Source organism: Galleria mellonella, unplaced genomic scaffold (assembly GCF_026898425.1).
Source record: "Galleria mellonella isolate WM207_F2 unplaced genomic scaffold, CSIRO_AGI_GalMel_v1 utg133, whole genome shotgun sequence".
Lineage (NCBI taxonomy): Eukaryota > Metazoa > Arthropoda > Insecta > Lepidoptera > Pyralidae > Galleria > Galleria mellonella.
The window spans coordinates 4,370,805-4,383,413 of record NW_026441990.1 but is presented as its reverse complement, the minus strand read 5'-3'; the positions used below and the strand labels follow the sequence as shown (position 1 = coordinate 4,383,413).

At 34.0% G+C, this 12,609-nt stretch overlaps 2 protein-coding genes across 3 annotated transcripts; one reads left to right on the top strand and one right to left on the bottom strand.

Moving 5' to 3' along the window:
* Window positions 1-122: 122 nt before the first annotated feature.
* LOC113511124 (dual specificity protein phosphatase 23-like) lies at window positions 123-5,748 on the top strand. Of its 2 annotated transcripts, none has more exons than XM_026894721.3 (4): window positions 123-1,823; window positions 3,294-3,718; window positions 4,410-4,533; window positions 5,130-5,748. In XM_026894721.3, exons 2-4 carry the CDS (start codon window positions 3,320-3,322, stop codon window positions 5,417-5,419), a joined length of 813 nt encoding a protein of 270 aa, XP_026750522.2. In that variant the 5' UTR covers window positions 123-1,823; window positions 3,294-3,319; the 3' UTR covers window positions 5,420-5,748. The 2 variants fall into 2 exon arrangements, with proteins under 2 accessions (XP_026750522.2, XP_031767942.2); XM_031912082.2 differs by lacking the exon at window positions 123-1,823 and adding an exon at window positions 2,016-2,150.
* On the bottom strand, window positions 5,394-11,152 carry LOC113511125 (26S proteasome non-ATPase regulatory subunit 9). Its single transcript, XM_026894722.3, has 4 exons — window positions 10,777-11,152; window positions 9,076-9,148; window positions 7,255-7,501; window positions 5,394-6,915 (listed from the first exon to the last, which is right to left on the bottom strand). Exons 1-4 carry the CDS (start codon window positions 10,982-10,984, stop codon window positions 6,679-6,681), a joined length of 765 nt encoding a protein of 254 aa, XP_026750523.2. The 5' UTR covers window positions 10,985-11,152; the 3' UTR covers window positions 5,394-6,678.
* Window positions 11,153-12,609: the final 1,457 nt, after the last annotated feature.

The following is a 12,609-nucleotide window of genomic DNA, read 5'->3' as shown; positions in this document are numbered from 1 at the left end:
TTTTAATGGGTGATAATGGAATGGTAACACCACCCGCGCTATCGGTATACACCGGCGGGGTACCAATGAGGGATGATAGATGAGAATGAAGCAGATCAGTTAGCCCATTGTGACGAATTCAACAAGAATTGTTCACGATGGTTTCCAGGGGGAACCACGTGGAGGTCGACCTGATAGGGCATATTGCTAGCAATGTCGAACTCCATTGCTAACAATACAATGCCATAGAGTCCCGGCATAGTATAGGCCATCCCTATCTTTCCCGTAAGAGGCGACTAAGGAAGAGCAAGAGATAGGCAACATCATCCCTCTTAAAATATCTACAAAATCTAACTGCGGTTGCCAAACCGTATGCCAAGTGTGGCAACTACTGGTAAAATCCTGCAAGAGAGAAGCTTTTGCAGTATTGGACAGTTAATAAGTTAAGGTACTTGCGTGTCATATTTTTCTATCAAATTATTTACTTATTTGCAACTCCTAATGATACAAATAACAAAATAAAAAAGTACCGCGCTCTATGAAACAGCCGCGATAGACTATAATAAAAATACTACAAAAAATTATGTTTACAACGATGGAGTCTTGTTAAGGAGATCTGGTAACGTCATTCTTGGAAATAAACTTATATTAATGACGGCATTAACGCTATAAATAGATTATTTGCGTAGTCGAAATGCGCACCAACTTTCCAGCAGAAATTAATTTACAAGAACTTGGCAAACACACATTTTCACACTTACAAAATTATTCCTTCTTAGTGACAATACTCGTTTTATTGCAATTTTAGAACCAGAGGGAGACTTTGTACAAAAGTCGATTGCTTAGGTACCTCTGTCCTATTCGTGGTTCAACCGTGAAGAAGTTATGTTTGCATGGCTGTGTTACGGTTTGAAGGGTGGGATATGGCGTGAATTTACTGGATACAGAGGAATAACATCTGAGTCCTCAGGAATGGCAACGCATGGGGGGTATCATGGGTGAAACAGTATACTCTGTTATGTCCATGGTACTGCTCATGTGTATAGGCGATGGTTACCACTTTCCATCAGGTGGGCCGTCAGCTTGTTTGCCATTCTAAATTGTATAAAAAAAAATCTAAATCGTGTTATATCGTATTCGCCTTTAACTGTCCACTGCTGAGCATATGCCTCTTCCATAAAGGAAAGTTTTCCCAGTAGTTGCCATACTTGGCAGATGGGTTGGCTACCGCAGTTTGGTGTTGGTGATGGTTTAAGAGATACGCTGCAACCCAATACTCGATCATAGAACTCGGGGTTTAACAGCCCCATTGCTAGCAATACACCCTATCAGGTCGACCTCCACGCAGTTCCCTTTGGAAACTATTATAGTTAAATCTTGTTCAATTGGTCAATATGGGCCAACTGACCTGCCTTCATCCTCACCTGTTACCCTTCACTGGTACACCGCCAGCGTACTTCGACCAGCGCAGGCGGGAATACCATTTCATCATCATCGTTTAAAAAAATGCCTCTGACTATCTCATTATAGATTATAGTCGTGAGCATATTGATTATCGACTTAATACGAACATTGATCAAAGAAACTAAAATCAAAATATAGAACAACAAATCCTCATCAATATAAATTGGCATATTACAAGCCATGTCTAAATGTCAGTCTGTCTCTGCCAAATGTTAGCCAACGTCTGTGTACTGGCACACGTCCAGGCGAAATGTCTGCTCCAAACGGCACACTCTTAAAATAAAATACAAACTATAGATAATTACTGTATGTTTCGGAAGCGGGTTTCGCCTCGATTTTATGTGAAAGTGTTAATTGTTTGTGAATGAAATCCCTTTGAGGTGAGTTCGTTTGGTTTGTTGTTGTAAATGTACATATATAATTTAATACGGACAATATTTAAATAAACTTTTAGGTTACTAGAATAAAGTACAAAGAATCTTCATTAGATATATCACCCTTGACACATTTTGTTGTAATCCAATACAAATATTAATTATATCTTAGTAATTAGGGTGGAGGGGAGGGGTACACTTTGTACAAAAGTCATTTACATAGGTAGCTGTATCTCACTTGTGTTTCTGCTGTAAGACAGCTAAGATTGCATGGCTGTGTTTTCGGGTTGAAGGATGTGCGAATTACAGTGTACCAAGGCATTACGAATGGAAGTACGCCTTACATGATTATTTATTATATATATTAGTTACCTATCAATAAAATTATGCTATATCCAAACATGGTTCATATACTTTTTCTTCCTAAGAATATTGTAACAACTCTATATTATGTACATGAATGCATTATAATAAATAAATAAAAACGTCCAATCTCTCAAAAACCTATTTTAGCTATTAAAATGTTTTGTCCTTCCCTTATGTGTTAAATTTATTTATTTATTCTTTATTTTAATTCTATATTTATTCTATATTAAAACTTTATACAAGTGGCAAGCTTAATGGCATACAATAATATGGCATACTCTACCAGCTAACCATTTTTTTTAATGGATGATAATGGAATAGTAACCTCGCCTGCGCTAACGGCGGGGCACCAGTAAGAGATGATAGGTGAGGATGAAAGTAAGTCAGTTCCTCGCTAAGAATTTTTAAAAAAAATCAAGATGATTTCCAGTAGGAACTGCGTGGAGGTATATTGTTAAGAATGGGGCCTCTAGTCCCATTACTAACAATTCCTTTCACCCCACCAGGTTACCATTAGCTAAATTCTCAATTTAAAAGAGCGACAAATAAAATAGGTTGCTATTTTAGTTTTTGTGAATAAGGGGGTTGTCCTCAGGAATGGCAACGCACATGGGGCACGACGGGGCATCAGAGAGTATTATTCTATGGTGTGCATTGTGATTCATGTCTATAACACTTTCCATCAAATGGAAAGTCAGTAGTGTCCAATTACAAAATGCTTAAAAAAATTAATGGTAGTTTACTATTTCTTTTTTCAAAGTAAAAATAAAAATGTACGAAGTTACATACATTGGCGGGTACTCCTGTCGTTATCAATCAAGCATATTCCTTGCACGTTGTGTTCTAATTTCAAAATTGATATATTTTTAATATAAATAATTTATATATAAATTAGGTAGTGTAACGTGCCTTGAGATCTTAAAGATGATATTTTTAAACATATACATAAGTGTAAAGTATAGTAATCTGATAATAATTACTACAATTTCCGAGGTAAAGCATCTTACTTCTCAAGACTCTCATAGATGACGCTGACTTCTCAAGATATCTATAATCATTTAAATTCAAACCAAAAAGTACGAAGTGACCAAATCAAACTCCTTTTTACAGGACAAATTGCCAAAGTACAAGACAAAATGAGCACCGTACAGATAAGGCCAAATGTGAAATTAGCGAAACTATTTTATAAATACGCAGAAGAACAGAAAGAGAAGACCGAGCCAAAGGAATCGAGAAACACTGAGCCGGTTCAAGAGAAGGATTACGAGTCCTATCCGCCTTATAACTTCTCATGGTTCGTAGAGAACAAAATAGCCGCAATGGGGTGGCCGCAAACGGTCGCCAATCTCAACTACTTAGCGGACGTCGGAGTTAATCATTTGGTGACACTGTCACCGGAGAGGAGACCGCCGATACTCGAATGCGAGAGGAAATTAAAGTGGACAGAGATAAGAATAAAAGAGTTCGGTGCGCCGACGCTAAAGCAGATATTGAAATTTATTGAAATATGCGAACGAGCAGCTATAAGGGGGGAGGTAAGGGAATATTTTACTTCTGGCAATTTAAATACATACCTTTTTTTTTAATAAAAATAACAAGTGTCTAATAAATCTTATCTATTTTTTTTTCTTTTGGGCTAAAATATCCATTTAAAGAAGAATGATAAAACATTCTAATAATTAAAATAAAATTCTAGGTTTTACTTTTATGAATAAATAGTTAATAAGAAATATGTAATATAAAGAAACAGGGAATTTGAAATAGGTATAACAGAGTTTCGTAGCCACTATTTCTTGCTGGGGGGAAAGGGATTGTTAGTAATGAAGACTGAGAATCCCATTACTAGCAATAAACCCAACCAGGTCGACCTACACCCGGTTCCTCCTGGAAACTATCATGGTTAATTCCTGATGAATTCATCATGATGGGCTAACTGGCCTGTTTTCATTCTCATCTATCACCCTTCACTGGTGCTCCACCAGCGTATCCCGTTAGCGCAGGCGGGGTTACCATACCATTTTATCCATAAAAAAAAAAACTATTTTTACTCAAGGAGTCCAGTATTAGGAAAACAAAACTCTAAGGTAATCTTAGAACATTATACTAACTCTGTGGTAATAATAGTAAGTTTTATATCCTCATCTCGTGTCCAACAGTGGGAATTTAAAGGTTTGAGTTGAGGTTATAAAGGTTGAGGTGAGGAATAAAATACATTAATGTTTTTAGGTAGTAGGCGTGCACTGCCGCCATGGCCGCGGCCGCACCGGCACCATGCTCGCTTGCTACCTCGTATACTTCCAGAATATGGCACCAGAGCGCGCTGTGCTCACTGTCAGGGTACAGAGGCCCGGTATGTATCATGTTACACGCATTTTTCCCAAATGAAGTGTGATACGAGAAGCATGTGTTGATCTAGAATTATCATCTATTTCACCTTTCCTAAAAACACCAGTTATTATACAGTTATAGTCCACAAAGTTTTCCACTAAGAACAATCCTCAGTCCAAACTGATTTTTACCGCTACAAGAATTGGGATTTAATCATAATGACATCAAATTAACGTAAAATGGACCTTAAGTCTTTTTATTTCAAATAGTATAAATAAGATAGGAGACTGTACAAAAGTCGATTGCTTGGATACCTCTGTCCCATTCGTGTTTCTACCGTAAAGCAGTTGTTTACATGGCTGTTTCGGTTTGAAGGGTGGGATATGGCGTGAATTTACAGGGTACAGAGGAATAACATCAGTCCTCAGGAATGGCAACGCATGGGGGGTATTATGGGCGAAACAGTGTACTCTGTTATGTCCATGGTACTGCTCATGTCTATAGGCGACGGTTACCACTTTCCATCAGGTGGGCCGTCAGCTTGTTTGTCATTCTAAGTTGTATAAAAAAAAATAGATGTTTGACTGGCATACACATCTAAATTTTATAAAATTTTAGGCTCCTGTGAAACTTATGAACAAGAAAAAATTGTATGTCACTATCATGATTGCGTCCGTGGCACTATAACGAAGCCCGACTACCGCTTAGTTGAAGACAAGCTTTACTTCGACTGCTCCATGAAATACATGTACGACGAGGACCAAGAATCACAAGATGGCGACGATGAAAAACAAGATGGCGGCTGCGAAGTCAATTTAAAAAAGAGCGACTTAAATAAAAAAGTTGAAGCATTAAAATTGGAGAAGAAAAAAAAGGCAATGGTTATAAATCATAAAATTTATTTTTAAATATGTATTCAAGTTACAAAAATTAAGTTGTTGTAAGAAACTGAGCAATTGTAATTTAGATTTTTATATCACAAATACAGATTCAATAATGAAATTATGCAAAAATCACATGTAATCTGCTACAAACAATTATAAAAACTTCCTGACCTTTTTCTTATTAATCCATTAAGTGCCATCAATCATCGTGATGGCACATCAATCACCAGTAAATTTTCAAAACAATTTTGATTTTCTTTATTTAAATATAAATAACTTAACATGAACTGCGAATTCTAACTCCTTACTAATCATACTATTTGTTACTTTTATATACATAAATATAAACATTTTTGGAGTTTTATTTTTTTATATATTACAAACATTCGCGATTTTAAACTGTCCTTAATTCTATGTAAATAACCGTTACTGTTTAATCACATCCTAGAACGCTTTTTGCAGTACAGACACGTGGCAAAGTTGAAGCACATTGTTTTGTATAAAATGATGTTTGTTCCGAATTCAAAAACGTTTATACCGAAGCTTGCAAAGTGTGGCAACACCGGAACTAATGTTTAATTTTCAAAAACAATTTTCCAATATTTTTTATTTTTAAAAAGTATTTCGATAGCAAACTAAAATATCAATCATGCAATATTAATTAATTATAATTATTGCATAATAAATAATTCTTTAACTCTTTACAGCAGCAAAAACAAAAAAATATACAATGATATATAAAAAATTCAAGTGTTATTACACTAAAAAAAAAAAACCTACGCAAAACTCTTATTCTGAATACAGAAAAAAGTATTTGTTCAAAGCAAAATACGAATTAGGTTATAACAATTAATTATATTAATTATTAAATATTTATTTATCTTAATCTCTTAACCCTCGACGGGTAATGCATAGGACATTAACAAAAAATTTCGTGTGAAAACAATAAATATTTTTGCACGCGAATTGCGTTAGAAAAATTAACATTCTTATCAATTCATCATTCCTATTACTTCCCATCATTTTAAAATCTTTTTTAGGCAATACACCATGTTTTGTCGAATTCGAAAACATTTTAAAACCCAGGCATTAGAAGTCACACACAAAGTTGTTGTTGTGCCTTAGTTCGCTATCAAATCACTTTTTTAAAAAAGTGACAATTAAATAAATTCAGAAACATTATATATTTAAAAATTGACAGATAAATGCAATGTTGCCACACTTCGGCTTGCCCTCCAAACAGGTAACGTTGAGTATTCGCGGTTATGAACAATATTAAATTATTAATTTGTTATTCGCCTCAAATTAGCGCCGAGCAGCGACTGCCTGTTGTCATCCGATTGCCACGGCCGCGGCACGACCACCAAGTTCAATACGGAATTACCTCTCTTGACCTTCACTTGTATTCGACGGCCGATTGAATGGGTGACGAGTTCTTCCATGGGTGCCAGAGACGGCTCTTCCGTATTCCTGGAGTTCAGTGACCCGAATTGTATGATCGCGTCGTCGCTTCTTAAGCCCTGAAATATATGATTGTATAATTAATTTTCAAATAACTTCAAAAAGAAAATGATTCTCGATTTGATTGTTTTTTTATATTTATTAACCCATAAGTCCGTTAATAAACCAATTTGGATTTTTTTTATCTGACAGCTTTTTATCTTACAGATTGGTACCATAGAGATTTTATCAAAATCGGTTCAGTAATTTAGTTTTTAAATCAAAATAACTTTTTTTACGACAATCGAAGTCCGTTTTCTTCCGTTTTTTGGAACACAATCTTAAATTTATTGTACTCTATTATCTTGTATCTCTTTTTCTGCCTAATATTTCTCTATCAAAAAAAATTAAGTACTTACGGCCAAATCAGCGGGTGAGCCCTCGCAAACATTGACGACTAATGCAATCGGTGTGACCTGCTGTTCAATCGACGCTTCATTTCGCGGTGGGGGCTGGTGTGCTTCACCATTTGCGACCCCATTGCTTGCATGGCCATTTGGTAGATATCCATTGCTGCCATGGCCATTTGGTATGTGCCCATTGGGCACGTGACCATTTGCATTTGGTTGGTGAACGTTCATGTTTGACGGTCCAGCTCCATCAGCCCTATGGGAGTATAATATTTATAATTGAATATAATAAATTTATAATTAACCTAACTAGGTATCCATCCAAATAATACAAATGTTTCACTTTGTCATAAGTACAAAAGTGGATTGCTTGGGTACCTCTGTCCCATTCGTGTTTCAACCGTGAAGCAGTTGTGTTTGCATGGCTGTGTTTCGGTTTGATGGGTGAGATATGGCGTAAATTTACAGGGTACAGATGAATAACACCTAAGTCCTCAGGAATGGCAACGTATGGGTGGTATCATGGGCGAAACAGTATACTCTGTTATGTTCATGCTACTGCTCATGTCTATAGGCGACAGTTGCCACTTTCCATAAGGTGGGCTGTCTGCTTGTTTGCCATTCTAAGTTGTATAAAAAAAAATTTTTTTCAAATATTTATTTCATACGAATCTTGCTCTGATATATTCATAATAAAAAAATAATTAACTAAATAGGGCAAGCCATTTTGAAATGCTGCACTTTAGAATATTCAGCAATTTATTTTTATTTATATAGATAAACTAGAGATTCAGTCCAGCCTCGCATGAATAGATAGAATTTTCGAAATTAATATACAATCTCTATTAATCACTGATGACGTAGTTTTAGGTGATAAGTGAAGGATTTTTTTAATTTATTAAATAGTTTCTGAGTTTATTTATCAGTTACAAACATACAATAAAATATTTCCTCTTTATATTATTTGTATAGATTTTCTATTTTCCTTAAATGGCAATTGATCATTATTTTGAAAACCATTTCTGCTATCATGATGCGTAAGAGGCTCATTTTGGGTTTTTAAACCAACTTCAAAAAAGAGGTTCTCAATTTGGTAGTGTCGTTTTTTTTATGTTTATTACCACGTAACTCTGTCAGTTGTTAACCAATTTGAAATAATCTTTTTTTTATCTGAATGGATATCTATACTAATATTATAAAGAGAAAAGATTTGTATTTTTGTGTGTATGTATGTTTGTAATTCATAAACTCAAAAACTACTTTGTGGATTTCAAAAATTCTTTCACTATTAGAAAGCTACATTCACCCTGAGTAACATAGGCTATATTTATTATTACTAGAAAAGATTAGGGCTCCTTACTAAAACTTTAGTAACGTAACTCAAGGTGTTCAAAAATGCTATAAAATATCTTTCGTCGCGTGCGCTGCGGAAACTATTGGTGATAGAACAAAAGTATGTTTTACAATATTGAAGAAAATATCAATAACTACATAAAACTTCGCGATACTATATGTCCAACTATTAATTATTATAAATGTCCACCCGTGCGAAGCCGGGACGGGCCGCTAGTTGGATATTTACAGATTGTGTGTATAGAAATTTTATCAAAGTCGGTTAAGTAGTTTAGTTTTTAATTCAAATTAACTGATTTTGTCACAATTGAAGTTGGTTTTTTGTGGGACAAAATATTTCATTATTAGTATTATTACTGTAAAAAAAGCACAACATGAGTGTAAAATGTGTATTGAGTTGAAACCTTAAATTGGTAATTACATACATTCAAGTGATAATTAAATGTTGTGGATAAAAGACAGTTAATATTAGCTTACCTCCCACCTGCATAAAACTCATCCAACGCTACCTCAATCTCCTTCATTTTGTCTTTGTGGTCATTTTGTAAGCCTGTAAATTATGTTACATATAGATTTATAATAATATTGTATATTTATAAAACGAAAACTGGTTGCTGTTTTTTAAGAGTTGAGAAAATCTCTCTAATGGAAAGTAGGGCTAGACCATATAGAGCTCATGTAGACAGATATGTCTATATAGATGGAGCCAACATTTAGCATTAGGAGGGGAAAGGGATTGTTAGCAATGGAGTTTGATAACCCTAATATGCCCTATTAGGTCAACCTCCATGTGGTTCCCCCTGGAAACCATCGTGAACAATTCTTATTGAATTTGTCACTATGGGCTAACTGACCTGCTTCATCCTCATCTATCATCCTTCACTGGTGCCCTGCCTGTGTATACCGATAGTGTGGGTAGAGTTACTATTCCATTATCACCCTTTAAAAAATGCATTATTATTTTTTAATACAAAGATAATTTTAATATTCATAATTACTTTTTTTTTATAATAACTCCACATGTGACCATACCATCGTAATTGAAAACAAGGATATATTTATCCTTCCAGTCCATAAATGGGATTAACTGAAAAGAGAATATTCTCCTCTTGACAGTTGGCAACAATGGCTGATACTAATAATTGAATGTGTAAGAAAAAGTGCTAAATAGTACTAATAATTTAGTAAATATAACAAAATGTTAATTTCTGTGATGAATAACCAATTAAAAGATTGTTAAAATTTAAAAATCAACCTTTTTTATACAACATATGGCAAATAAGCTGAGGGTCTATCTCATAAAATGTGACAACATTAATTTATAAATATCATAGAATACAGAGAATTCCAGAGAACTAGGATGCCTCTGTAGGTTATAAATTCATTGTCATATCTCAGTCTTCAAACCGAAACACAATCATATAAACACAGTTGCTCCAAAGTAAAAACAGCAGAATAATCTACGCAAGGTACTCACTTTTGTATAAAACCTCCATCTTGTAAAGATCATTTTAAAAGATAAGCCATTTTTGTCTGAATATTTTTACTAAGGTTATTTAGATATTTTTTTAAAACAGGGGTGGCTGACTTAATTAGACTTAAGATCTAATGTTTACTGACAAAACCTTGTGCAATCTACCAATTACATACTTCATGAAATCTCAAATAAAACAATATAGTATTGTGTAATATATGTAAATATTACATTTTTATTTTTTTAAGAGGGAAAACATAAAACTGAAAATTATTCTTAATAACTACTCATTTATATTAGTGTGATCGTTGCATCTGAGCATCTTCCGCTAGATTAGCAAAATATTATATTTTTGCCTTGTCATGATCGACTGGACTAATAGTTGTGATCGAAGGTTTGCCACTCATAGTGTAAAGGTTATGCTAATAACTATAGACAAGAATAATGGTATGTGTGTGGACAGTAGTAAATAGTACTTCATCATCATATCCACTGCTTTACATAAGCCTTTCCCATAAGAGAGATTTACCAATAGCTGCCACGCTTGGCAGGCAGATTGGCAATCTTGATTAGACTTTTAGCTTATCCCTCGCCTATTAAACTCCCTTAGTCACCTATAAACCCACGGGAAAGGGAGGTTGGCCCATTCTATGTCGGGACCACATGGCAAATTACTTGGTAAACATAACATATTACATTCTTACATATAATTCTGTGTCTCGCATGCCGAACCCTCGCCACATCTATATCATTGCGCGGGAATCCTTCACTATCGACCAATGGCTCCCTCATCCCAATATTATTTGCATTCAATACGGCATTCCACTCTGCAATTTCTTGTTCAATTTTGTCCTTTTCGCGCACGAGCCTCATAGCTTTGTCACGCGGGGTCTCCAGGGTGCACGTTACCATTTTTCATAAATTATAACCTTGACCACTTTATTAATTTATTTGAAAACTTTATTTTTTACCAAACAATCAAATGATTAAATCAAAAACATAACACGACGCAAGAAGAAAATACATGAATGACAAATAAGACAATCAACACAGAAATACCTACATACAGGAATGAATATTGACAGTTACAGAAAGTATTGCCATAATTTACAAATGTTACTATACACGTTATAATAAACGGTTTGGAAAGTTGCTATTGTTATTTTGCTACATCAGATAACAGTTATTTTACCAAACAGTCTAAAGACACGTTTTTATCTATAAGAATGATCCAACTATTTTTTCCACTCCTGCTCATGTGTATTGTGTTCATATAGTGCTGTAGATTATAAATTTATCAGGGATAGATTCAATGTAAAATAGTGCTTACTAAATATATCTTGAAATTTATTAGTAAAATTTGATAACTAAGTATTAAGGTAAATATTAGAATTACGCGTCTATATTTTAATAAAATGATGGAATTGAGTTAATAATTTCAAACATCGATAGTTATAGTTATATTTTATGTATGTAACATATAGTTCCTAACAGAACATAAAAGTAATGTCGTTAAGAGTTAGATATTGAGTAAAATATGAATAATGTAGAAGTAAATACATGTTATTTAATAAAAAATAATAATAAATTTAAGGGATTGAACTTTCGCACTGAGTTAAAAATGTAGTCATTTGTAATGAAAAATACGTTTGTAAGAGTACACAGAGTTAAGACTAAGTTATTATATTTATAATAAAAAGTTATAAAAATATCTTTTATTTTTGTAAATAGATTGATACCTTCGAGAGAGGGAATACCCTAATATTACATCTTACTTTTTCAGGGAAGGTGTAATACATGTCCCAAGAAATGTTAAGTAACGAATATTTACTCCGAAGTACACCAGGTTAAAACAATCAACGAGTGTTTTACTTTCTGCTAACCTCCTTCATTGCATAATAATACTAATTATAAATACTGGGTACAGAGAAATAACACCCGAGTCCTCAGGAATTGCAACGCATGGGGGGTATAATGAACGAAAAAGTATACACTGACATGTCCATGGTACTGCTCATGGCTACAGGCGATAGTTACCACTTTCCATTAGGTGGGCCGCCAGCTCGTTTGCCATTCTATGTTGCATAAAAAAAAATATTGAAAATAATACACTAAATCATATGAATTTTTCTGCAACTTTTAATTATTTCTCTTTCCTTGTATCTTTGTAAATTCTGTGTATTTTCGTCCAATTTTATTGCATTATTTTTATATATTCTCTAGTATTACGAACTAAATAAAATGATAATTTGTTTGTCTAAGCTCGTTTCACGTTTCTCAAATATAACTAGAAACATTTTAACCGGTGGCTTAAGTTTAATACTATTATAATTAAATATAATTAATGTAAAGTTTATGAAAATGAATAGTAGGATGGAACTCTTACGTAGGAACTCTTTTACGAAAAAGTTACTGAACAAATTGAAATGGAATTACACGAGTAGGTTATATCATAACTTAGCATATAGGATATTTTAAGTACTTATGGACGCGGACAAAACTGCGGGAAAGTAGCTGTCTACTTTAGATTCAAGTAG

Excerpts from the sequence above, each read along its gene's own strand:
- LOC113511124 (XM_026894721.3), top strand. The coding sequence starts at position 3,320 with ATGAGCACCGTACAGATAAGGCCAAATGTGAAATTAGCGAAACTATTT. Across the intron at positions 3,719-4,409 it reads GAGCAGCTATAAGGGGGGAG|GTAGTAGGCGTGCACTGCCG; the intron begins GTAAGGGAATAT and ends TAATGTTTTTAG. Across the intron at positions 4,534-5,129 it reads TGTCAGGGTACAGAGGCCCG|GCTCCTGTGAAACTTATGAA; the intron begins GTATGTATCATG and ends ATAAAATTTTAG.
- LOC113511125 (XM_026894722.3), bottom strand. The coding sequence starts at position 10,984 with ATGGTAACGTGCACCCTGGAGACCCCGCGTGACAAAGCTATGAGGCTC. Across the intron at positions 9,149-10,776 it reads TGCGAGACACAGAATTATAT|GCTTACAAAATGACCACAAA; the intron begins GTAAGAATGTAA and ends CATAATTTACAG. Across the intron at positions 6,916-7,254 it reads GCTCACCCGCTGATTTGGCC|GGCTTAAGAAGCGACGACGC; the intron begins GTAAGTACTTAA and ends CATATATTTCAG.